The following is a 26,991-nucleotide window of genomic DNA, read 5'->3' as shown; positions in this document are numbered from 1 at the left end:
AAACTAGCATGTTCAATAAGTAGATAAGAATGTTATTGTAATGTAACACTGCATTACAATGATATCGTATGTATCAATGTAAGACAAGAAATCAGAACTCAAGGATATCACATTTATTGACTAACTTACTAGCCTTGAGGGCATAAACTCAACATTTTCACTTAGGCTCTAATCTCTCACAAAACCAACATCTATATAATCCCAGGTAGCCTTGACAATTAACTACTTATTTGGCTCTTAACCTAACTACTCTTTTGAACGATCTCGCCATACAAACCCCAGTTTATTTTAAGTTACTGTCATAATTAAAACAAAGTTTATTCATTTAAAGCTACTTACCATTTCAGTGTTTTTATTTTTGCCTAACGTTACTTAATTGCTCTGTTAACGATATCAATACTAAAAGTCAAACACAAGTGTGATATTCCTCCCCCTCACCCTGTCCTGACAAGTAATAAAACATAACATTACCTTTAATTTAAAGTAGAAAATAATCTACTGTCCAGCACGCGAACTAGACAGAAACAGACTTAATAACCCAATTCCTTCATTAGCAATCAATCAGACTAAACACCTGACGACACTTTTCAGTTGAAATGAAGTACTTAACATTACATTGTATGATTTTGTGATCGCTTATTGGAAAAACACAAAAACACGTCAGGCCACACTTAGCCTCAACAATTAGCACTAACTAGCTAGCAGCTAACGTTAGCCCGCTGCCTAATCTAATTAACCTAACTGGTTTCATACATATGTGCTTAACGTACCTTGAGCTTCACTTTTATCCTCTGCAGAAGTTTAGATCCTTAGTTGGCATCTCCAGTAAATAATCTTCTTCTTTGTCTTCCGTGTACAGTATCAATTTAATACTTATATTTTCAAGTTGTTGTTGAATTCCTTCCTTATGAGGACCCGGAAGTGGGCGGTACTCAACCATAATTGGAAAATGTGTGTGTGGAGAAGTGAGTGCATTACCAGCCAAAAATGTTTGGGGGCGCAGCTGAGCACACACTTCACACACTCACACTACCTCATAATCGTGTGTTATGGGCCAATGCTGAAACTCCGCCCAGCACCTTCAGAATAGTTCCTCTATTCAATTCAATGGGTCATCCTTATGGGGACCTGATTTTTGGTCCCCACAACGCAAGAGGTCCCCATTACGTGACTGTGTAAACAGATTCTTGTCCCCACAACGTGATAAATACCAACTCACACACACACACACACACACACACACACACACACACACACACACTCAAGGCGATTCACATGTGAATGACGATTTGCACATTCACATTCAAGGATAAACTTGAACATTTTAAACACTCAAAGGTTTTTGTGCACAGTTGTACATCTACGAATTGTGTTTTGCATTTGTGAAGTGTATTTTATGAATATATAATTTTATTTTGCGAATGTGAATTGCTTTTTGTGAATATATATATTTTTCACGCACGTGAAATTTTTTTTGTGTGTACGTGAATTAGGTTTCATGCATGTGAAATTGTCTACGCATGTGTGAATCATGTTTTTTGCGTAAATTATATTTGAGACTAATCCGCTTCCATAGAGGAGCGGCAGCCAGACGTGCCAGCGTTCCCTTTTCACCCAGACACTTTTATGTTTTCTTTAATGTTCCTTTTCTTTGATGTTATCTAAAGAAAAGAAAAAAAAGGACTAATTTTTGGACTAATGGTTAGAGAGTCAGACTGGTTATCTGAAGGTTGCAGGTTCGATGACTGAGGTGTCCTTAAGCAAGGCACCTAACCCCCAATCGCTCCCCGGGTGCCACAGCAAAATGGCTGCCTACTGCTGTGTGTGTGTGTGTGGTGTGTGTGTGTGTGTGTACACTACTCATTACTCCTAATGTGTGTGCACTAATTTGGAAGAATTTAATACAGAGGTCAAATTCTGAGTATGAGTTACTTGGCCTTCACATGTCACTTTCTTTTTCAAAGATTAGACTTACTATCCTATCTAAAATAATATAAATGCATTACTTTATGTTAAATATTTCATGGACTCGCAGCCATGTGGTTTTCTCAGATCACAGGGATGTACAGCAGTTTGTATCTCTCAGGAAGTGAGGATCAGGATGTGATATCAGCAGAGTGTAAAGATCGTCTACACGCACAAACCTACAACCACGTCAACCTGCATTTTCCGAGACATTTTCCAAAATCACTGAGAATAATTCTGTTTTTATTTCCTAAGTGTACGGAATGGACATTTTGTATTTTAAGCAGAGAATGCCAAGTCTCTTTGCACATCACTGTCAGAATGGGAAAGCAAGGCTATGAACTAAGCTCTGTTTCCATGTACTTGAGCAATGAATTTCTATAATTTTTACAAGGCTTTTCCTGTTACTTATGGTTATTGAATTCCATGTAGAGCAATATGAAAAACTGAACACAATCGCAAAAGTGCCATTTCCAGTTCTAATTAGATTTTTTTCCCCAGGTTTTCCATCACAGAGGGGAATCCATACCATTCAAAAATTTGGGGTCAGTAAGTTTTTTTTAAATAAAGAAATGAATACTTTTATTCAGCATATACAATAAATTGATAGAGATAGAGTGAAGACTCTTCAATGTATCTGAAAAAAAAAAAAAAAAAAAATCAGCTCCCACAAAAATATTAAGAAGATTGAAGATGTAGATTTACAAGTGATTGAATGATTGATCAATCATTCAATTAATTAATCAATAAATTATGCTTTTAAACAGGCATTTTTTTTACTATATTAATTATATAAAATGTATTTCAAATAATTAAAATCTATAGTTATAATAACAATCATTTGTAACTTTTATGGTAACACTACAAAAAGGTTAAATTAATTAAATTCAACATCAGTTAATTGTTTATAAGTATGATGAACTAGCAGTTAACAGAGCTTTCCTATAGCATTAATTAACCCTATACTGTAATATACTGTACCCTACAATTGTTAATTTTCAATTCATATTTGTTCATAATTCATTAACCAATGTTAATTAAATTAACATTAACCTAGATTAATAAATGTTGTAAAGGTAATGATACACAGGGCAACTTTTTTGAGCAAAGTTGCCAGGCAATGTTGCTTGGGCACTTTCCTATTGAGAATGGGCAACAAATTTCAATCTAAATACTTTAGATCGGTCGTGGGCCCTGTGTCTCACCTGGTTGCCCGTTGACGGCAACATTGCCCAGCAACATTGCTCAAAAAAGTTGCCCCTTGTATCATCACCTTTAAAGTTTATGTCTACATGCAAATGCATTACTATCAGAACTGGGAAAGGTAGAGGACAGGCCATTTTCCTGAAATGCGCCCCTAATTTAAAGCATAAGCAATCCATGAACCCCTCGTGCCAGCAGGCACAAACAGGGCTGAGCATGTTGATAATGAAGCAGCTTGTGTTGTCCTGAACCATCTGGAGCACATGAGGCAAACTGTGGCGTGGCTGCCCAGTGCAATTAACTGCACCTTCCTCTTGGACACTGTTTTCCTGCTATTGCTGCCATGGGAGGCAGACTGCATCCTGGGTAAAGTCCATCCCATTGTCACGACTAAATTTTAATTTCTGCTCACAGATATAACACGCAGACGGCTGTCACATAACCATGGACTGTGCACTAGGCTCAGGATCTTTTTTTTTTTTACTGCAACTGTGGCATTGATAAATGCACAGCTTGTCTGGAAAGCATACATTCTGAAGACTGACAGAAAATGTAGCTTGTATGTTTTGTAAGGGGGAGAGAAAAAGATAATGTGACTTAACAAATTTCTCATTTACTTCAATCTGAAAAAGTAGGCATAAAGATTTAAGCCATTCCAGTCATGCACAAACGCAGGCTGAGAAATGACATATGACGGTGTCAATAAAACATATGACTACATTATTGAACTTAATGATGCATTAATATATGCAAATAGTAATAGGCCGTATTTCACGGTGTGAATGACTGAGTGCACAAGACGTGTACTTTAACTCATTAACTCTGAGTAAGATCTCCATTTAAAGATCCACACAAACCTCCAGGTTTCTAATAAGCTCGTACAAGCCAGGAATTGAATCAATTTCTATTATATCTGATATATACAACATGCATGCTAATAAGGCATCAAACATCATGTCCTCAATAATAACATCAAGGCAGCTCCTATTATGTTAAATGAGTTAAATGTGATGTATCTTGCGTGGTTTAACATCACACAGAATATGCCCATAGACTCAGTCCAACATTCAGAAGATGAAACAAAAAATCCAATCGTTAATGCAGTACGATATATTGTTTAAATGTCTATGTGGTGTTTTTAATGTGCTTTAAGAAAAACCATGTGCAAATTCATCAGTCAACACCATTGCTGAGTATTTTCTCCTTAAAACTGCAGTGAACCAAAGACAGTCTCAAAAACGCGGTTTGAAATCGCTGTATTTTCTGACGTCACAAGCTACCTTGTAACCAATCACATCAACGTTTGATCGTCAACGAGTGGATCTCTGAACTGGTGTGAGTGAGTGGGGGCGGGGCTAATTTGCATATATACCGCACATACTAAATGAGGAAAGGGTGTAGAGTAAAAAAAAAAATCAAGGAATAAACGTTTAAATTTGTCATTTTGGTGATCAAAAATTAGTTTAAAGGGATACAATTATTAAATACAGGGGAACTTTAAAAAAGTTCATAACGGTGCCTTACTTGTTCATAGATTTAGGTCTAAAATTTAGCTGAACTTAAAACTGAAAACTCATTTTTGACAGAAAAAGTACTTTAGCCACACTCCCGAGGATCCTTTTCCTAATTAAACTTCCTCTAAATCTGTCACCGGGTCTCACGTGGGACGAGGGCACTTTTGAATGCTAAATTTATTTACATGGCACTGAAGCAAAGTTGAAGCCAATAGCACAGTACTGTTGACTCATCTGTAAATAGGATCGCTTCACGACAAAACAAACATCGCTCAGGTCTAGTTAACATTTGCTAAAGGTTGCACCAGAACAATGCGATCTAGAGAGGAATATTTGGGTCTGTTTTGGGAAATGAAGTTTAATCACGCTCTTTCTGTCACGGTAAATGCTAATATCATATGCTAATATCAGATTATTGGTGTCATATGCAAATAGTGATATACAGAGCTGTGGTTCTTTCAAATTCTAAAAGGAAAATCTTGTGTGAAACAGTGACATTGGCCCACATAAACAGTGGTCTGAATATCACTGCGTTGGAAAACAAATGCTTTTTGGGGCCACTGAATATGAGCTTTGTCCTTCCAGGCCATAATTAAGGTTCCATTGACACTTGGAGTAAAAAATAAAATCAAGATATAAAATTACTCAACAAATGAGTGCACTTAAATCAACATTCACTTTGACATTCAAAAACATTATTTACAAAATCCATGTAGCAAATTCTTAGCATTTCACCTCTCACCATGAATAAAACTATAATTACACCCATAACTGAAACATTACAGACCAACAGAAACATTTTGGTTCATTTTCAGCTAAAGAGCTTTGTCTGTTCTCACACTGACAGAACGCCGGCTTACTTTGCATCTCATTATGCATTTGAGCTGTTTCTCTGCATATCTTTCACAATATGAATAGTCTGGCGGTCAAAGGGCAAACGTTTGGGTTCATGTAGGGTAAACCAAATGACGTCAATTTCAGTTTAAGAGTGTCATGGCAATGAGCTGTCTGAGCACCTCTAATAATAAGCACAAAAGACAGTCTGCATTTTAATGTGGTTTTAAACTGTGTGGTGAGGACATGCACTGGTTACTCTGATAGAACGTTTATGCAACATAATTTATCTTCATATACTTGTACAAAGACCAGGAAGCACATAAAAGCACAACATTTTAAGACCAACACTTTTTCCTTAATACACGGACCAGCAAGCAAACATTTAAGGTCAACAGCGAAAATAAATATGATGAATTAACTAATAACAGAAGCCATTTATTCTGATAGCAACAACAGAAACAATTATTAATGATAAATGTAGTGCCGCGCTTAACTTCACTGTAAGCAATAATATAGTTTTGAAAGGCAGGGTTAACACTTTTCTTACAAGTTAGTAAAAGCATGTTTTTGTGCTAAGCAAACACCACAGTCGGAAATATCGGTCATCATTTACTCACCTTCATTTTGTTTTTATCCTCCAAAAACTACCTCTTAAAAAGAATAAAATAATATGTATATAGTATATAGTCTTTCACTCAAGTACTGCCACAACCAGATCACCAAATCAGTAAGTTGAACTTTGATTTGTAACTTTGATGGCATGGGTGAACTAGTCCTTAAATTGCTCTTTTCATAAAAATGTATGACATTTTGATACATTGACGGTGGGTTTGTTTTTTCTAAAATCCTGAAACTGAAACAATTTGATTGAGCAGTATATCTTGACAACCAAGTTTGCTTGAACTGAAAAAAAAAAAAAAAAAAAAAAAACTGCTTTACACTTGGGTTTTCTGGATGATTTGTAGATGGGAAAATTGCAAGAGTGATTTGAATTTGAGAAAAGATGCACGACTCTCTCTCCGTTTCCTACTCTGGCCCAGTGTCTTGTTATTAATTCTAAAGGCTGCCCTTTGCGGTTTCCTACATTACATTCTGCTATAAAATCTTTATGTCTTGAGAGGATCTACAACTCTCCTACCGATAAGACCAGAATACAGAAAGAATATCACAGCAGAGAATGCAGGGTATTCAAGGGATACACAGAGCATTCATGTTCAGTTATGCCCTATGAGTAAATGCAGATTAAATTAGCAGTCTGTGTGTTTTATAACTATATATCTATAGACATAGATACATATACACAAGCACACACACATTTTGAAAGAAATTGACACTTTTTTTTCAGCAAAGACAAATTAAGCTGATCAAAAGTCACAGTAAAGTCATTTATATATATATAAAAAATCTATTTTAAATAAATGCTGATCTTTTGAACTTCCTATCAGCATGTTAAAATGATTTCTGAAGGATCATGTGACACTGTAGACTGGAGCAATGGCTGCTGAAATTTCAGCTTCGCCTTCACATGAATAAATTACATTTTTAAATAGAAAACAGTAATTTAATACATTTTCACAGTATTACTGTTTTTAATGTAAGTTTTTATCAAATTAACGCAGCCTGGGTGATCATACAGTACGAGACATCTTTCAAAGAGAATATACTGTATACATATACTGCATATGTCTGTAATGTATGTCTACACAATTAAATATTTAATCACATAAAAATAAATATTTAAACAAAACCACAAATTGCTAATTCATAATTTTTTTATATTTATAGGTTTACATTGTATTAAATTAGAAAAAATGATAAATAATATTTCTGCTGCCGAACTCATACTTGTTGATCCCCACTGTACAGTATATGAACTTACGAATAAAGCTACCAGGCGATTTAAGTGGTTAAACAATTGAAAAAAAAAAAAATTTCTAGCAAAGAATATCCAAATGCCAAAAGTGTCTCGACTTTCAGAAGAAAACAATACAAGTAATGTTTGGTTGAGGAAATCTAAAGCATTTTCAAATGCAGATAATTTTTTTTTACAATGTTTATTTCAATACTGTCACAGCACAGACGCAGAGCACTGAAAGTGAGATGTTTTCTGAAGACTAGCACTCAGCTCATGTCTTTCAGATTTGCCTGCTGATCAAGAAAACGAAAGCTTTTAATTGTGTGGACATCACAGACACAGAGCCCCCTGATGCTTCACGGCTCACTGTCTGCTCTTATTTATATGCTCTGCTCATACAATCAGCCACAGCCTCCAGCTGACAATATACTGTCTGTTTATCATAACTGGACAAAAAACTAAACAAAAACACTTTTCTCAATTCATCATCATCACATTCAATTTCCTTTGTGTGACAGCCAAGGCCTAATCATAGTGGAAGGTGGTTAAATTAGCTGTAAAGAGAACAATTTAAATACAAATGGACCTCAGGTCCCTCTGTAGGGGCCGAGGAATAAACAAAACGTCACTGTTGATCGTGCCGTAATAGGAAGGGATGACAAACGGACATGTACGGCAGACATCTCTCAACTCCGTCCACAATGTTGAGCTAATGGAGGTCAAGAGGCCCGAGGACGCTGAGGACGGCACAGACAATGTGAAGCTGCAAGAGAACAACCTGAAGGCTCATTCATGAGAGGGTTGAAGGCATCAAGAAATTAGGACAATTACAGTTTAACTTCCCAATTACCAAACTTAATGCACCCTGGATGCAATTCTGATTTAACGCTTCATTTGGTCGCAGAATGCCAGCCCTCCATAATTTGATGAAACCTGACAGTCAATTTAGAAAGCATATTTTGGGAAATAGTTTTCTCCTCCACGGTCTGTTCATATGCGTCTGAGCACAAACCGTCTAAAGGGATGATTCAGATTCTGTGACATGCAGGGGCAACATGCACCTATTGTTTTTGATAAGGCACCAGCGGGAGTCCTGGTTCACCTTGTGCCTTATATATGATATATATATGATGTGATAAAGCTTTATTATCAGAATAAAGTATAGTTAGATTATAGTTTGAAATTGGTCTTGCGTTACAAAAAGTGAATTCACAAATACAAAACCATATTACAAAAACAAAACCTTTACAGTCACAAAAAAAAAAAAAAAAAAAAAACAGTTTATTGATTAAATTTGTATGTAACTAATTCAATTCTAATACAGCTTGATGCACAAATCAATGCTTTAATCTAATTCGATTGTATCTTGGGACAAATTCATTACACAACACAATTTGGATCCGAGACAATATTGTTGGCCAACCTTACAAGGTTCTTATGACAAGATAACTCGTATGCTTTTTGAAGTGGCTGACCCAGAATTAGAACAGATTTTTAGTTGGTTCAACAACTTTGTTTTTAAACTGACAGACAAACTCGTGTACCATACAGTACTGCAAAACACTCATTATAACAGACATGAAAAATGATAAAAAAAAAGAAGTTTTCTTGCTTCAAAAGACCTCAGCCGGCAAAGAAAATAAATTCTCTGCACTGATTTACAGTGAGGAAAATAAGTATTTGAACACCCTGCTATTTTGCAAGTTCTCCCACTTGGAAATCATGGAGGGGTCTGAAATTGTCATCGTAGGGGCATGTCCACTGTGAGAGACATAATCTAAAAAAAAAAAATCCAGAAATCACAACATATGATTTTTTAACTATTTATTTGTATGATACAGCTGCAAATAAGTATTTGAACACCTGTCTATCAGCTAGAATTCTGACCCTCAAAGACCTGTTAGTCTGCCTTTAAAATGTCCACCTCCACTCCATTTATTATCCTAAATTAGATGCACCTGTTTGAGGTCGTTAGCTGCATAAAGACACCTGTCCACCCCATACAATCAGTAAGAATCCAACTACTAACATGGCCAAGACCAAAGAGCTGTCCAAAGACACTAGAGACAAAATTGTACACCTCCACAAGGCTGGAAAGGGCTATGGGGAAATTGCCAAGCAGCTTGGTGAAAAAAGGTCCACTGTTGGAGCAATCATTAGAAAATGGAAGAAGCTAAACATGACTGTCAATCTCCCTCGGACTGGGGCTCCATGCAAGATCTCACCTCGTGGGGTCTCAATGATCCTAAGAAAGGTGAGAAATCAGCCCAGAATGACACGGGAGGAGCTGGTCAATGACCTGAAAAGAGCTCGGACCACCGTTTCCAAGGTTACTGTTGGTAACACTAAGACGTCATGGTTTGAAATCATGCATGGCACGGAAGGTTCCCCTGCTTAACCTGTTAAGCTTCACCAGTGCGTGGGCGCACTGAAGCGTTTTTTTATTTATATAGTTCAAAGTTACTATCAGATTTAATGTTATACCTTGACAAACTATACATCATTAAAAAGATATAATACTCAAGTTTCAGTATTTGACCACTATTGTATTCTGAGAAACTTATAGTGACAGTTATGTCTTAATTTGTGTCAGGAGTTATGAAATGAAAAAATGAGTCGATACCTTTAATATGAATTATGCACGTCAGCCGCTTTCATTCATAAAAAACTCCCGTGCTGTCGTCATGACAGCGATACACAAAACAACGTCCTTCAGGGCTTTTAGCTCAAAAATGTGGAAACTTGGAGAAATATTGATATATTCTCATAGATTCACGTCATATTTCTAAAGACAGGAATAATATTTATTGAATTTATACCCAAATGCGTCGATGTAATCATTATGATCGCTTCTTACTGAGATGTGCAGTGTTTTCAATTCATACCAATAGCCTGAGGGAGCTATATGCACAAAAAATAATCCATATATGGGACATGAAGAAGAGCCATAATCATGTGACATTCCAGGACGTCACTGCTACACACAAAGCTACAGAGATCCCGCTGTAATATGCATGTTTTGAAGACAATAAACATGTTTGCTATGATATTTGATTTGCCTGTGTTCTTCAAGCCATGCCAGGTATTTTTATAATAATAGATTATATTTATAATGTAATGCTAATCGATATAGACTTTATCATCGTGCATAAAACTATAAATAATGTTTTCTGTCTGATTTTTTTTTTATCTGAAGCCAAATTATATCACAGAAGATTATTTAAAACACTCGATTGCATTATGAAGTAAGTTTGGAGCACAAACATGGTTTTAATCTCATAAATGGTCATGTATTGATGGTGTGCTAAGCTAACATGCTAGCTAGCCCAGGTGCACCTGCCACCAGGGGTTATTCTTTTATGAATTTTGTTCTAAATAAGAATGCTTACTGATATGTTTTAGTGCATTTGACCACTATTTAGTGCACTTCAAATGTGAAGTGAGAACTTTGATAAAAGAAATTAGGGATTGAAACCCTATGAATAGGCTGTGAATAGCCAGTCGTTAGTAACTATAATGCAGACAAAAGAAATGCATATTTCGAGCCATAACCAGTCTGGAGAGGTGTGAATGTGTGCAGGGGGAGACTGAGACTGAATGGGGCTCGTTTGCACCACAAAACAATAGAGACAAAAGTCTGAATGGATGCTTAGAAGACGACTAAACATCAGTAGCATTTTTAGAGTAGCCTAATCAAAATAAAGTCATGACATGATCTTGAAAAACATTTAACTAAATACAGAGTTTTAGACTTATTATCTTCATATTTTAAATATAAAATGTTTAGACATGTGGCTTTAGCTGTAGTGCATTTCTAGATTGCTCCAGTGCCAACTTCAATTTTATTTTCATTAATATGTTTCATCAAAAAAAAATTCTAATAACTTTACAAAACTTTGAAGCTATTTAAAAAAAAAAAAATCATTATGACAATAATTAATTCTACATTTACAATAAACTACCAGGTGTCAGCTTTCAAATGAGATCATACTTGTGCTTTTAGTGCAAAGGGTTCATGAACTGTATCTGTTTCAGTTTGGGTATGTCATTTCTGGGGATTTTTCAAAAGTGGGGTTGCAGCTTAACAGGTTAAACCAGCACATGTCAAGGCCCGTCTTAAGTTTGCCAATGACCATTTGGATGATCCAGAGGAGTCATGGGAGAAAGTCATGTGGTCAGATGAGACCAAAATAGAACTTTTTGGTCATAATTCCACTAAACGTGTTTGGAGGAAGAAGAATGATGAGTACCATCCCAAGAACACCATCCCTACTGTGAAGCATGGGGGTGGTAGCATCATGCTTTGGGGGTGTTTTTCTGCACATGGGACAGGGCAACTGCACTGTATTAAGGAGAGGATGACCGGGGCCATGTATTGCGAGATTTTGGGGAACAACCTCCTTCCCTCAGTTAGAGCATTGAAGATGGGTCGAGGCTGGGTCTTCCAACATGACAATGACCCGAAGCACACAGCCAGGATAACCAAGGAGTGGCTCTGTAAGAAGCATATCAAGGTTCTGGCGTGGCCTAGCCAGTCTCCAGACCTAAACCCAATAGAGAATCTTTGGAGGGAGCTCAAACTCCGTGTTTCTCAGCGACAGCCCAGAAACCTGACTGATCTAGAGAAGATCTGTGTGGAGGAGTGGGCCAAAATCCCTCCTGCAGTGTGTGCAAACCTGGTGAAAAACTACAGGAAACGTTTGACCTCTGTAATTGCAAACAAAGGCTACTGTACCAAATATTAACATTGATTTTCTCAGGTGTTCAAATACTTATTTGCAGCTGTATCATACAAATAAATAGTTAAAAAAACATTGTGATTTCTGGATTTTTTTATTTTTTATTATGTCTCTCACAGTGGACATGCACCTATAATGGCAAATTCAGACCCCTCCATGATTTCTAAGTGGGAGAACTTGCAAAATAGCAGGGTGTTCAAATACTTATTTTCCTCACTGTATTAATGATATTGTCTATATGGTCCTTCCATGACATAACAAGATATAACTAGAAAAAGAAAACACTTTATTGGACTAATAAACTACTCATTTCTACTTGTAAATAAAACATAAAATTAAATATATTATATATTTTATCATATTTATTTTAAATAATATATATAATTAATCATTAATTAATTAATGATATGCTATTATTATATTACTATATGCTATTATTAAAAATATATGGTAACACTTTAAAATAAGGTCTTATTTGTTAAAAAAATATCTACTGCATAAACTAACAATGAGAGATATAGTTTAAAGCATTTATTAACCTTTTAGTTTAATTAATAAAAATGTTTATATTCATGTTAGTTCCCAGTCCATTAACTAATGTTAACAGATACAACTGTTGATCTTAAAAAATGTATTCGTAAATGTTGAGATTAACATTAGCTAAGATTAATCAATTCTGTGTAAGCATTGTTCATTGTTAGTTCATCTTAAGCAATGTAGTTAACTAATGTTATAAAATGAAACCTCTTTGTAAAGTCTTACCAAATATTTGTAATATTTTAAGATGTTTTATTATGTATTTGTATGTTGTATGGTACAAATACATAATAAAACATATTACACATATTTTAATTTATTATGAGTTAATACATTCAAAATGAATAGGGCATGGCACTTGTGAATGACATGGACACAGCACAACTCTGCACTAATGCTCATCTACTGAGCATATGCTCTGTCAATATGTTGACTGGCTGAGCACTTGTCCTGTAATTGCTGCGATTACCAACACCGATCCCACAAAATGTGATATTGTCTGGCCATTATAAAATAAACAAAGTTATTTGGAAACATTTAAACGGGTCAATCAAGCAAATAAAATCATGTAAAACTAGAAAACTGTGCTGTCATGCATTAATACACACAAGGGGGCAGACAAACACTCAAAGGGTTGTAGGTTTGTCAACACAGTGCATAAAGCACTGACTTTCCTTCAGTAAAGATTAATGAAGGCCAGACAGCAGAATTGCCATCCACTACACAACACGGTCAAACAAACTACTCAGTAAATCTCATCATGCAAAGTCTCATACACTCCCACTTCATGCACATACTCAACAAATATGTTATTATCAAGGAGAGGTATTCAGACAAGTAGTTTTCAGACCACAAGACTCTGGTGAGCAGTATTATATTTAATTTTATTCTCATAGTGCATGTATATCTTTCCCTGACCCCCAAATCCCAACTGTCTTTTGGTACTTCATTTTTCTTTGTTATCATAATCATATTGTTATCATCATTTTTGTACTGTACACCTACTGTGAATGACAATAAACTCTAATCTAATAATAATAATAATAATAATAATAATAATAATAATTATTATTATTAATATTTTTTTTATAAAATATATAAAAAGTATATTAAAATATATTAGTACTTAAAATATGTTATTATATTATATTAATTATTATAATATATTACAAAGTATTTAATTTTTAAAAGGTTAGTGAAATGCTTTACACAGAAAAATTACATTATAAAATATAATTAATAATAATAATATAATATAATAATAAAAATTATTACATTTATTTCAATTAACTACTATACAGAAATTACTAAAGTAAGTTTTGTATAGTCAATAACACATACTTAAAATAACTATAAGTAAATAGATTTTTAAGCATATCTTTACATGAAACATATGCTTTGTTGTTTATTTACTCCATTTATCTATTTTGTATTTTATTTTTATTACTAACATACTAACAGTGAGAAATAAAATGCTTTGTTCAGCATGACATGTTAATTTGCTTGTTGATTCCAGTGAACTACTGTAATGGCCACGTTCACACAGCAGCAGAATACGGTTGTCAGTCCTGTATGTGAGACTCCAACATGGGGCTTGTGGGCACTTAGTAGCCCTCATATGTCTGTGAGTTTCCCACTAAGCACATTCTATAAATAGCCCCAATTTGCCATTAAAGATCCAATGTTCAGGGCTCCAGACTACAAGTAAATGGTGGCATTTTGCAACCTTTTTTCGTGCTAGTGTGTGACTAAAATTTGTTAGTGGTCGCACTGGCGCCACTCAAGACCCAGTCATTGTAAAATCAAACACTTATTTTTGCCAGCACTGTGTCAAATGACTATTACAATTGTATGGCACTTAAATATTCAGGGAAAGTGTATGAGATTTTCAGAGAGAAAATTATAAATATATAAATTTCAATATATTTCCATAATGTTTAATAAAGCACCAACATGTTATACTTAAAAATAAGTATAACATGTTGGTGCTTATTAAACATTATGGAACCACTATGGTCTGGTAACAAACATTATGGCACCACTTTATTAAACATTATGGCACCAGATTGCTACTTGTTGTAATAAGTAAGACTGGAAAAATGTTGCCTGGTCTGATGAGTCTCGATTTCTGTTGAGACATTCAGATGGTAGAGTCAGAATTTGGCCTAAACAGAATGAGAACATGGATCCATCATGCCTTGTTACCACTGTGCAGGCTGGTGGTGGTGGTGTAATGGTGTGGGGGATGTTTTCTTGGCACACTTTAGGCCCCTTAGTGCCAATTGGGCATCGTTTAAATGCCACGGCCTACCTGAGCATTGTTTCTGACCATGTCCATCCCTTTATGACCACCATGTACCCATCCTCTGATGGCTACTTCCAGCAGGATAATGCACCATGTCACCAAGCTCGAATCATTTCAAATTGGTTTCTTGAACATGACAATGAGTTCACTGTACTAAAATGGCCCCCACAGTCACCAGATCTCAACCCAATAGAGCATCTTTGGGATGTGGTGGAACGGGAGCTTCGTGCCCTGGATGTGCATCCCACAAATCTCCATCAACTGCAAGATGCTATCCTATCAATATGGGCCAACATTTCTAAAGAATGCTTTCAGCACCTTGTTGAATCAATGCCACGTAGAATTAAGGCAGTTCTGAAGGCGAAAGGGGGTCAAACACAGTATTAGTATGGTGTTCCTAATAATCCTTTAGGTGAGTGTATAACCGAACTCCCACACGTAAATTCTCAGGACTCACAACCATTCTCAGATAATGCGCCGTGTGAAAGAAAAAAGGACTGGACAACTGGTTGTCTGTCAGTCATACAGTGCGAGAGAGCGGCTCTGAGCTGCACAAACACGTGTCTACCGTGTGTTACAGGTTTTTGTGTGTTGTTTTGCTGTCTGTACTTTCAGTAACCTGCAGCATCTGAAGGTTTTAGATCCAGTCACTGTTCTCCACCAGAGCTGCTCTACTCAGTTTTGTGTTCTACGTGCGTATGTGTTCTAAATGCCGCGCTCTCTACGCAGATTTAAAAACTGCTGTCGGTCAATGAAGATTTGACTGATGAACATGCGGCTCGACTGGACTCTTGTGTGTCAAAAGTGATCAGACTTTTCAGTTTTATGGACTGTTCCATCTTTGAGATTACTTTGGTCACTCTCGCAATGGTTACTGGTAAGAGAATATGGGCTTGACCCCCTGTTGCATGTTCATACAGACACTATTCGAGACATCCAAGTTGCTGTTTGAACGGGACATTTTGAGACTAAAACCTGTAAGTTAATTTGTTTTTCAATCCCAAAAGCTGACAGTGTGAACATAGCCTACTGCTAGTTTCTGCACATCCAGTGAGGCAAGTGAGACTCTGCATTGATATGTATAGATAGAGTGGACTGAGAGTGATTTTCTGTTCATGACTAATTTAACAGATGGTATATAGTCAAACATGTAGTGCGAGAGAACCCCAGAGGGCAGAGTCTACAATAAGGGCAGAGGCTTTTTCCAACGTCAGATTAGCATTAAGAATGTGTATAGCAGCCTTCCCTGTGCTTCATGCTCATTATTAGATTAGCATCAGCCATGCTGCAAATTGTTATTGCAGACTGTAATCAGAAAATGGGTCGCGAGAGTGCCAGGGGAGAGTGGCAAAGACTGGCAGAGCATGGAAGTACAAATAAATAAGAGAGAAGGTGAATGATTACAAGCTGCAGAGGTGAAGGAAAGGAGGACTGAAGCGCTATATAAGAGAGAAAAGAGTAAGAAAAACTGCGGTCAGCATTCTGGATAATGTGCATATGTCATACAGTATATACACTACCGCACAAAGATTTGGGGTCGGTACCAATTTTCTTATGCTCACCAAGGTTGCATTTATTTGATCATTTTTAAAATGTCATTTATTCCTGTGATGGTAAAACTATTAATTTATGAATTAAATTATTTAATTTATCGTTCAATTTTTTATTGTTTTTATTAAATCTTATCCCAAATGTTGTACATATTTGCTATTTCTGTCACACATAGTTGTAGAAGCAGACGATGACGATTAGGTTAACAAACTCAGAAGGTAATCCAACAAATACTGACGAAGAAATACAACTGATGCATTGACGAGAACGGACAACAGAACACTGAAAAGAGAGCCACTTAAACCAAGCAAATGAGGGTAATAATGATGAACACCTGTGCAGATCAAATTAATTACAAAGACAACTGTTAGAGTGGCGGGAAACTGAACAAAGAAACACATGTAACTAAAAATAACAAACTTCAAAAGCTGGAAATGAAACTAAGATCAAAATAAACTGAATGTTTGTGACAATTATATACTTAATTAGTTATCTTGATTAGCTAAATGATTGTACTTAAATATGCTTAATATATTCTTATTAGCATATATGCTGAATTGTACTAAATTAAATTGACAGCCCTACTTTTTTTTTTCCCAGATGCACGAAGAGTTTTACTTGAGAACAGACCTCTTTTCATTCCATTTTAGTTTACTTCTTACACTTTATCCTTTTGCCAATTTTTCAGCCTCCATTAACAACTCGTCAATTTCAATTTTCGTAAACGGCTAATTAGCAAGTGACATGGAAATATCAGCAAGTGAAACTTACACGCCCACACGTTAACCAGGACAAATGTTTCAAAAATGTGTTTAGGATTGAACTAAATTATTTCTATAGCAATTTCTGCATTTAATTTAGCACTAATTAGTTTTTAAGTCCAGCTGTTAGCCCACACAAACTCACAGACAGTGAGCAAATGCCGTAATAATACTCCTGAAACCGAGCAGTTATAACAAAAAACAACATTCTGAGGTGGTTCTGTACTATTCTTGCAGTTTAACAACTGGGAAAACCACCAAAAATAAGTGGGTTCAAACTGAGAGCAGCGAAGAGTGCATCGGCATCAACCACTGAGGGGCTATTAAGGTTGCATTCCTATTCTACCATCAGATTACCCGGTTATCAAGACACTTGACCCTCATTTGTTACAGCAAGAACTATCACTACAGTTAGATAAAATTATACTTTCTTTAATTTAAGGTTTTAGATAACCTTCTATCACCCCACAAGAAGGAAATGTAGGAAAATGGCGGCGCGTGCACACGCAGCGGCTCCTCTCAGTCCCTTTAACACCATGGGTCTGAGGGAAACGGAATTTCAATCCTCTTAATGTTCTGTACATAGAGTAAGAATTGACAAATAAATTGAACTTGAACTTGAACTTGAACAAGTCCCTATAAGAATCTATATACTGCAAAGCACACACACACACACACACACACACACATTCTGTGTACCTGGTGTGTTGAGTAGGCGTGACATTCGGCAGGCGTAGGCTACGTGCTGCTCGCAGTGCTCAGCGCTGTTGGTTATCGCTGTGACCTGCTCCATAGAGGCACTGTAGTTCAGCTGTAACACCGTCCGCCTCTCCCGGCTGGAGCCAGTCACTGCTGTCTGTGCTGGGAGGTTATTCACCACAGTCGTCCACACCTTGTCCTCTGAAACACGGATACAGTAATGGGCATAAAAAGGTAAACTGACACAGGAAAGACACTGCGAGATTTGGTTGGAACGACTTGACATATTACTGTAACTTGACTTCTCTGAACTTCGGTAGGCTGTACAGTACAACGAAGGAATTGTAATTGTTTCTGCAGTAAACTGATCTGATGTGTCTGAATGATGTGCCTAAGTTTTTAATGATCATTTGCTGGTGAAAGGTGAGAAAATCGGCGAGCCATACGATTTTTGTCAAAGGTTTGCCATAGGTTTTCAGACCACTGCATTGGTAATAATTCATAATAAATAATTATGCCTCAATATTGTGTCAAAATTTGGTCCAACAAAAAGTGCAAAATATATACTTGAGTGGATAAGTTTCCACTTTTATTTATTTTTAAAGAAAAAAGTTAATGTTTTTCTTAACTTTTTAAATTCAAGAAGTTTTTCTTGAACTTTTTCTTTAAATCAAGAAGAGATTTTCTCATTAAAGGAGAACTCCGGTCAATTTTAACATTGAGCTCATTTTTTTGTACATTTGGAGTGCTGTCAATACAGAGAACAACGACAAAAATCGGGGTGTGTACCTATGATCACGCGAGTTCATAGGTAACTAAACCTATGCGCGTGAACTCGTCAATCGACTACTTTGGACTTCAACCGAAAACAGGATGTAAACACAGGTATTTGCGCTGGCTTAAATAACATTATTTTTATACATATCTTTCACATCTACTGCAGTCAGATTCACTTGTGTTCACTCTGAAGGAATCACTCACATTTTCTGTGCACTTGTAATGACACATCAAGGATGTTAAGAGGCTAAAAGCAGGTTTAAAACTTGCCCCATTGAAGTCAACAGGGTGCAAATTTTAAAAATAGAATAACTCGGTGTAGGCAACACCGATTTTTGTCGTTGTTCTCTGTATTGACAGCACTCCAAATGTACAAAAAAATTAGCTCAATGTTAAAACTTACCGGAGTTCTCCTTTAAAGTAACCAGTAAATACTTAATTACAAACTGATTTCACACATTCTGGATCCATGTGTGCAAGTGTAAATAGTTTTTTTATGGCTAATAATCTACCTATTCAAGTTTTATTGAATGAGTCTTAATAAAAAAATAAATAAAAAAAAAATTCTAAATAAAAACACATTTTGTTGTTTATATATTTTTTAATCCACCTTATACTGTAACCATAATCTCTACTTCCCACCTTAAAGAATCACAAGATTTACACTTCAAAGGCTGCTAAATGAACATATATTTCAGAAATTGACAGACACTTTCTTTTCAGAATGATTTTTGCTCTCTACCGTGTCCGCTCAAGGATTTCCAATGCTCTGAGATGACTAGAGTTCCTGTCCTGAAATGATAACATTTTAAGTCCTGTGAGTGCCATTTTGTTTTATTTATTTATTTTTGGATCAGTGGGATGATGTGGACATAGATTGATGAAATATATTCTTGGAAACAAATGGGCTGAGATGCTGAAATAAAATACTGTCTTGGGAAGCGATAGTGTGTTTTAGGAACCTGACTCAGAAGCTTGGGAACAGTGGGGTTCTCGAAAACATAAACACTAAAGGCTTGATTTATTAATCAAGTGCAACCGATGGGCTTCCTGGATTCATAGTGCAATGGTAAGCCACAAAAAAAAAAAAAAAAATCGGACATTTTACCTGTCATGTTGCAGATGACTTTAAAAGGCCCTAACGGTCCGCTTCCATCAGGGTCAATCCAGTAGGCATCAGATGATCTTCCCAAATGCTTGTAGGCCTCACAAGACTGCTCATATACAGCTGGAATAAATAAATAAAAGCAAAACAGCTTTATTAAATATTATTAACATTTTTATTCGAATTTCTTTATTAACTTCATTAATTCAAATCATACATTATAATTATAATTTAACATTTTTGGAGGTTCACCTCCAAATCTTAATTAAAGCAAATAAGATAATATTTTCCTTTTATATTAACTTTCGCCAAAACTGGGCTGTGTGGACTACTGATGGAAAACTGATTAGAATTAAGTGTGAAATTAAAATACCAATTCTGCACACATTATGCATTGCAGATTGTAATCTGACAATATCACCATAGTACATCCAGAACAAACGCAAGGTAACTATCCCACTAACCAAACTCAGAAAGAAAAGCATGAACTAAATAGAAAGTAGCCTACTTAGTTAATAAATATTGAATGACAGAAATAGCAGCTTCCCTGTGCAATATATGGAGTAGTTTTAAAAAATAAATGTTTATACTTTTTGCAAGCTTGACTATTGACCAATTTTTTTTTTTTTTGTATACGGAGAGGTTTGAGGGAAGTAGCTCAACGGGGTTCAACATCTTTCATATTGCAGCTTTGTAACTTCTAGTCTCTTCTCCTCTCCATCTAATCCCTGGGGTCCTAAATAAGTTTCAGTCAACTATTTCTGTTAGAACTGATCCCAAACAGACTACATAGAGGATACAACAGACGTTTCATATGAATCAATAGCTCTGTCTCAAAACCAAGTGAGCGTTTGAAGGAGTCGTAGTTGGTGTCACTCCATACAGTATCTGAAGGTCATTCTGAACGGTAGGCGACTTAAATTTGAAAGAAACCTTGTTTTGGCCAAATTCTAGAGCAATTGCATCAATCAAATATGGATCAATTATGCATGTGGCGAGAGAACTGCACTTACATTCAATCTTGAAAAATTCTCAATGCAAATATTTCATCATACATAAAACGCATCATTAGCTTAGCAACATGCTAACGCCAAATTCTACTGAAATCAATGCCGATTCAAGTCTCCTGTCCTTCCATTTCAGTTGGTATTTCAAAATATAATTTAAACCTGGTAACAAACTGAACATTTTTTTATTTTGTGTTTCAGCTGCTACAAAAGCAGTGGAAACAAGAAGCCATCAACATATTTAACATCTAATTCATAGGCAAAAGCAAATACAGAGAAAGCAAATACTGTTACACTGAACCTTGACATTTCTCAGAAAGGTCTTCTAGATGTTAGTTAAACAGAATGATGTTCCTCTTGTGTGTTTCCCATTCTCCTTTTTGCTTTATTTCACAGAAAATATAATGTCATTCTTTGTTCTATTTTTGTAAGTTCTGCACACATGCTGAGGTTTACACAACATAACCCTTTATTTCTTAGAAAGCATGACATGTATCAGAATAAACAACCAGCAATAAGCCAGAAACACATACGCACAGTTGCACACATATCCATAAAAAAGATACACCTAAACACACATTCTTACATGTGTGACACGTGGCTCCGGTGTACCCCGTCCCATCACAGGTGCAAGTGAAGCCGTCCCAGGTCTGACTGCATCTGCCTCCATGTTCACAGTGGTTTGGCATACATCTGAAAAAAAGAAAAGGTACAGATCACAATTACACATTTAAATGCTAGACTACAATCTTTGATCATTTCAACTCATTTTGCTGCATTTTCAAGTTAAAGGGAAAAAAAGTCTAAAGTTCTCTTCCCATCCACTGTGCTGTTTTAAATAGAAGAACAATTGTTTTCCAACAGTTTTTTTTTTTTTTTTATAACATTTGATATGAGCACTCATTGAAACACATTACTGATTGCCAGCTCAGTTGAAAACAGAGAAAGTTTTGAAGAGGATGACAATGAGTCATTTACTTTATGAATGTCTTAATGTGACAATGGTAAAAACAGCTTTTGTACAAAAATCATACATATATACTAATTCACTTTTAACACTTGTTTATTTTGATTTGCTATACACAGATGAAAAAAAAAAAAAAAAAAATGGACAAATGGGAAAAAGACAAACAATCAAATGGACACTTTATAGGGTGAAAAAAATAGTTACCATCAATGGTCCAGCACAGCAGTACTATTTTATTATTATTTATATAATATTATATAAGTTATTAATAGTTTGAATTAGCTTTTATTTTTTATATTTTTATTTTTTTTATTTAAATTGTAGTTTATGTTTAGTGATTTTATTTTGCTCTTGTTTTTTATATTCCTAGCCTTAATTAAATTAATGAAAACATTTTTTTTATATGTTTAAGAAATTTACAATAACAACACTGTGGTAACTGGTAAGGTACAAAACTGTAAAACAGATCAAATTGAGAGAAATTTAAACATTAAAATAAAAAAATTACAGAGATCTGACATATATTTATAATATCAGAATATAAAGAAATTATATACTACAAATTTCACCAAGAATAATTTTATGTCGACAGCATTAAATCCCCCCCCCCCCCCCCCCAAAAAAAACCTATAACAACAAGAGACTATCTCTTAGCATCTCATCGACAGTAAAGAGTATGCAATTTCCACATGGCAATCGCACACACACAAAGTTGTTTTCAAGCCGTGCAGATTTGCCAGCATCTTTTATCTTATATTCTCAACTAAAATCGTAATTAAAGCTAAAGTTAAATCAATTAACGGCTTCACTGACTTTCTCCTGAACTTAATTAAGAAACAGTCATCTTCAGAGGTGTTTTCAATTGGCCAAGGATCAAAACTGAAATCTGGTGATGTGGCGCTCATTCTGTGCAAAAAATGATGCTGAACACTAGCTGTCCACTTCCGCAGCTCCTCATAGAGTCCTGCCAAATGCACGTCAAATCCATTAACACGGCAAAATGTGGTATGAAATGAAATGAAATGAACAATCCCCTTGGAGCTAATACTCATTATAGGCTGATGTCTCATAGGAAGAGCTGTGACAATGCCACTGACAATGAACCTTAAGTCTGACAAGTTCTTCAACACAGTTATTGTCGTACTATGCTGCCAAACTGTAGTTTTTGTATAGGATGACATGTGTCGATTAATTAGGTTACCTCATTGGCCATCTGTGCCTAGAGGAGAAAGGAACAGATAGAGTTTACGCTGTTCATTAATCAAACTCCTGCCACTGAACAGTCCCTGGAAATTTGTGGTCACTGATGACTCAGTCCAATAATAAAAATGAAGTCCGAGTCGACAGGTACTGTCACTGGGAGATAAGACCTTGGTAAAAGCTTCTTGGTAATAGATTCGAAAAGAGCCTTGGTAATAGCTGAGCTCTCACGAAACAGAAAGTTACAAACATTTTACTATTGTTCCTTTCCAAACAGAGAGCTGGAGAATGCAGAGCAGTGAGCCTGAACAAGCATTTCCTGTTTCATGGTCACTTAGCTTCCCACAGATTTCCATCACAATTTTCCAAGGAACGATAAAGAGTGCAAAAGTAAATGTGCGCATGTTTGTGTTTAGGAAATGTCTTATTGACGAAAGAAAAACTATTCTACTGAACCAGTTTACCCTATACATTTTTCTTTTATTTAATATTGAAAAGCTTTATTCTAGTAAATGATTAATCCCAAACATTCCTCTCTCACGTGTGCCATTCGGAAATTTGATTCATTTGAGTGAATCGTTTCATAAACATTCACTCTCTTATGCAACAGTGGAAAGTCTGATTCATTCTAGTAAACGGATTCATTCTAAACATTCATCTCTAGCATGCATCACTGATCAATTTTATTCATTTGACTGAATCATTTCATAAACATTCACTCTCTTATGCAAAAGTGGAAAGCCTGATTCATTCTAGTAAACTGATTCATTCTAAACATTCCTCTCTCACATGCATCACTGGGAAACTTAGATTTTTTAAACAAAAAATAAAAGTAAAATATTAATATCATATTATTTATATTCAGTTAAAAGTTGCTTTTCATCTCTACATTTTTGGATCTACACTAAAGTTGTATTTAGTATAAATGTATCCATTCAAGTTTAATGCAGTCACTCTAATTAAGATTCTTTTGAAATCTCTTTTATAAAAATAAAAAAAACTAGAAAAAACAACTCTGATTAAATTACTAATTTTAATATTGGATAGTTACATATTTAAAAATAGTGCACCCTTAAGTAGCTTAAGTTCCGTTGAACTTCTGTTGCCTAAATTAAATATAAAGTAAAAATATATCAGGCCCAGGGTGGGTAATCGGGAGAATCGGGAGAATTCCCGGTGGGCCGCCTCACTTTTGAGTTACATCAGGCTACAGACGTTCCGAATTCTGACACTGCAGCGCGCAGCCTCTGCATGGCTTGTACCTTGAGAGGGAGTTCTCCCCTCCCCTCCCATAGAGTTGGTTGGGTCCATAGCACGTCTTTTCCAAAACGTTTTCTCAGGTAGGCTACCGCGGCACCGCCTACCGATAGCTGGGACGGCCCTACAATAACGGTACATGTCAGGGAGGATGGATGGGAGGAAGAGGCCAGGAGGGGCTGAAAAAGCCAGGTTGAAAAAAAGGCATTGGAGGAGGATGCTGCCAAATGTGCCAAGCTTACAGATTTATTTTCAAGAGGACAAACACAAGTGGCAACAGGTAAAGAGAGATAGGCCTAGTAATGATTAGCATTAGCAACGCTGCAACGTAATTATTCGGCTAATACCGTTGTAGCGTTGTCAACCTATTCCACAAGCAAAATATAAAATTTTATTCAAATATTAGCCTTTTTGTATCACCCAATACATGGCGATTCATAGTCTTTGCAAATATTATGCAATTTAATATTGATAACAAAACTAAAGCTTGATCTGTGTATGCAGTAAAATTACCTCTTAATTATTTTTAGCAGATAAGCCAGTCCCCCGCTGAAAATGAGGAGGCCATAATGACTACAGGGACAGGTAGAGAGGATACCAGAGTAAACAATATGAATTAAAGTTATTTAACCCTATTTAACACCGTCACCTTTTGTGTTCCCGGTCAAAAATGACCGGCCTACAAAAAATAGCTTATAAATCTCTCATTATACTATAACTGTTGCTTCATTTATCCAATTTGGAAAAAGTGCTAATTTGGAATTCCACCATGGAAAAAGTGGGCCGGTCTTGGGCCTGAAACTCCCGGGCTGAAAAGTGGCCCCACTCCGGCCGGCCCTGTAATATATAATATATAAATTAATAATGTATGTCGTTCCAAAACCCGTAAGACTTTCATTCATGTTCAAAACACAAATGAAGATATTTTGGTCACACTTTAGGGTCCAATTCTCACTATAAGTGTGCCCAAAATATCTTCATTTTTGTTTTGAACATGAATGAAAGTCTTACGGGTTTTGGAACGACATAAGATTGAGTTGAAATCTTGATTAAAGAATTTTCATTTTTGGGTGAACTGTAATTTGGCTCCTTTTTCAAAAGAGTACCTTGACTGCAGTTCAAGTACCATAACAAATTACAGTTTCAAAGAAGCTTCCCCAACCCTGGAGACCGGAGCATCGTTTTTCCTGGCTGTTTACATCCCTAGCTGTGCTTTTGTAATGGAAAGTGACAGTTTTCTAATGCAACCATTATGAACAGCGAAAGCACGTGGCTTAAAGTGCCTCTGTCAGATTAGACTTGTTGGTGTGAGACACCAATCAGCATCTCAGAGATGGGCGCAGATTAGACCCCTCTCTTCCCATCTCACCCTTTCAGACCCCCGACTCGACACGCCATTACGTCAAACGTTTTGCACAGATATTTAGAATGAGTCACATTCTAAGAAGGCCTCTAGAAGTTCGGCAGAACAGCTTATGCGTGAAATAGCTTGATGTGAGAGAAATTGATGTGTGTGAAATACTGTAGGGGTGAGAAAAAAAATCTCCCGCAGAAGGAGAGGATGTGATTTGAGCTATATCTAACTGCAAGGTTGTGTTTTTTAGTGTCTTCCTGGTGGGAGGATATGGAATATTCTTTTACATGTCAAACACAGGGACACGTTTGGTAAAGGAGATTGATAGTGCATCACCTGGCCTGATGAAAGTGAACATAAAATCAATGGCGTAGTGAGCGGGTGGCCCCCCTTTCGATCCCACATAATGAGTTTGCTCCTCACTGTGCTGGCACTGTGGAGCTTTGCCAGGAAAGCATCATTACGCTGACGGAAAAACACACAGGGAAAGCGTTCAACAGTCTCTTGCCTCCTCTATTATTACAGTTCACTCCATTTGGAGTCGGTATCTAGCCTGATCTAATACAGGAAAAGATTTTCCCCTGAGGGGACTTACAACTAAATGTATTGCAGTAGAAACCATAATCTCAAAAACATAAATAAACACCACAGTAAAGACTGTTTCACCTGAAACATCATCTGAATATTGTCAGGGCGATGGATGTGAATTTAAATGGCAAAAAGACATGCAGAATGAACTGATCTTGTCTTTAAATCATGTTGAGAATGTACTCAGCCCTGAGCTATAAGGCTAATGAGACGCATTAAAGAACAATGCATCTTTACACACAATTAAAGTGGGGTTTAAGCTTCTAACTGAGCTGTAAGGAATCTAATGGAATGTAAACAATGCCTCCATATGTGGCTCTTTATCACTAAGGAGCAATATAAATTGTTTTTTTTTTTTATAAATGAGCAAATAAACACAAAGCAAGCAAATAGTTATTCTTATTAATTAACAATTCTTTGCACTTACGTGGGAGGCCATTAATGTCAAGTCAAGTGCAGCTTAACCAGAGATTTTTTATGCACATTAGCACAATTCCAGACCTATCTAATGAGAAGAGCAATCATTTTACAAGGTGGCGATTCCATATGAATTTGTATGATGTGATTCAATGTGGAAATGTATGATTTTTAGAAATAAAGTATGTATGAAGTTCCACCCATAATCCTAACTAGGGGCGTACGAATCAGCCACAAATTGTCCAAAATGTAAAAGAGATACGAATTGCCATGAGAGTGTGCTGGCATTTGCCAATCTTGCAGGAAGATTCTGAGTGCTAAGTTACAGAGGGCGCTGCAGACTACCGTGATCA

At 36.1% G+C, this 26,991-nt stretch overlaps 1 protein-coding gene across 2 annotated transcripts in view; it reads right to left on the bottom strand.

The window, feature by feature from the left end:
- The window catches only part of cntnap2a (contactin associated protein 2a), a 386,613-nt gene that overhangs the window by 130,034 nt on the left and 229,588 nt on the right, over window positions 1–26,991 (bottom strand). For both annotated transcript variants that reach the window (XM_079862570.1, XM_079862571.1), the window contains exons 11-13: window positions 21,442–21,548; window positions 19,852–19,971; window positions 17,967–18,167 (exon numbers count right to left, since the gene is read on the bottom strand). In XM_079862570.1, coding sequence (XP_079718696.1) covers window positions 17,967–18,167; window positions 19,852–19,971; window positions 21,442–21,548 — 428 coding nt within the window. The remainder of the gene's footprint in view (window positions 1–17,966; window positions 18,168–19,851; window positions 19,972–21,441; window positions 21,549–26,991) is intronic.

The sequence above is a fragment of the Squalius cephalus genome (genome assembly GCF_949319135.1).
Source record: "Squalius cephalus genome assembly, chromosome: 25".
Lineage (NCBI taxonomy): Eukaryota > Metazoa > Chordata > Actinopteri > Cypriniformes > Leuciscidae > Squalius > Squalius cephalus.
The sequence above is the reverse complement of the archived record's forward strand: the minus strand, read 5'-3'. Positions and strand labels throughout refer to the sequence as shown.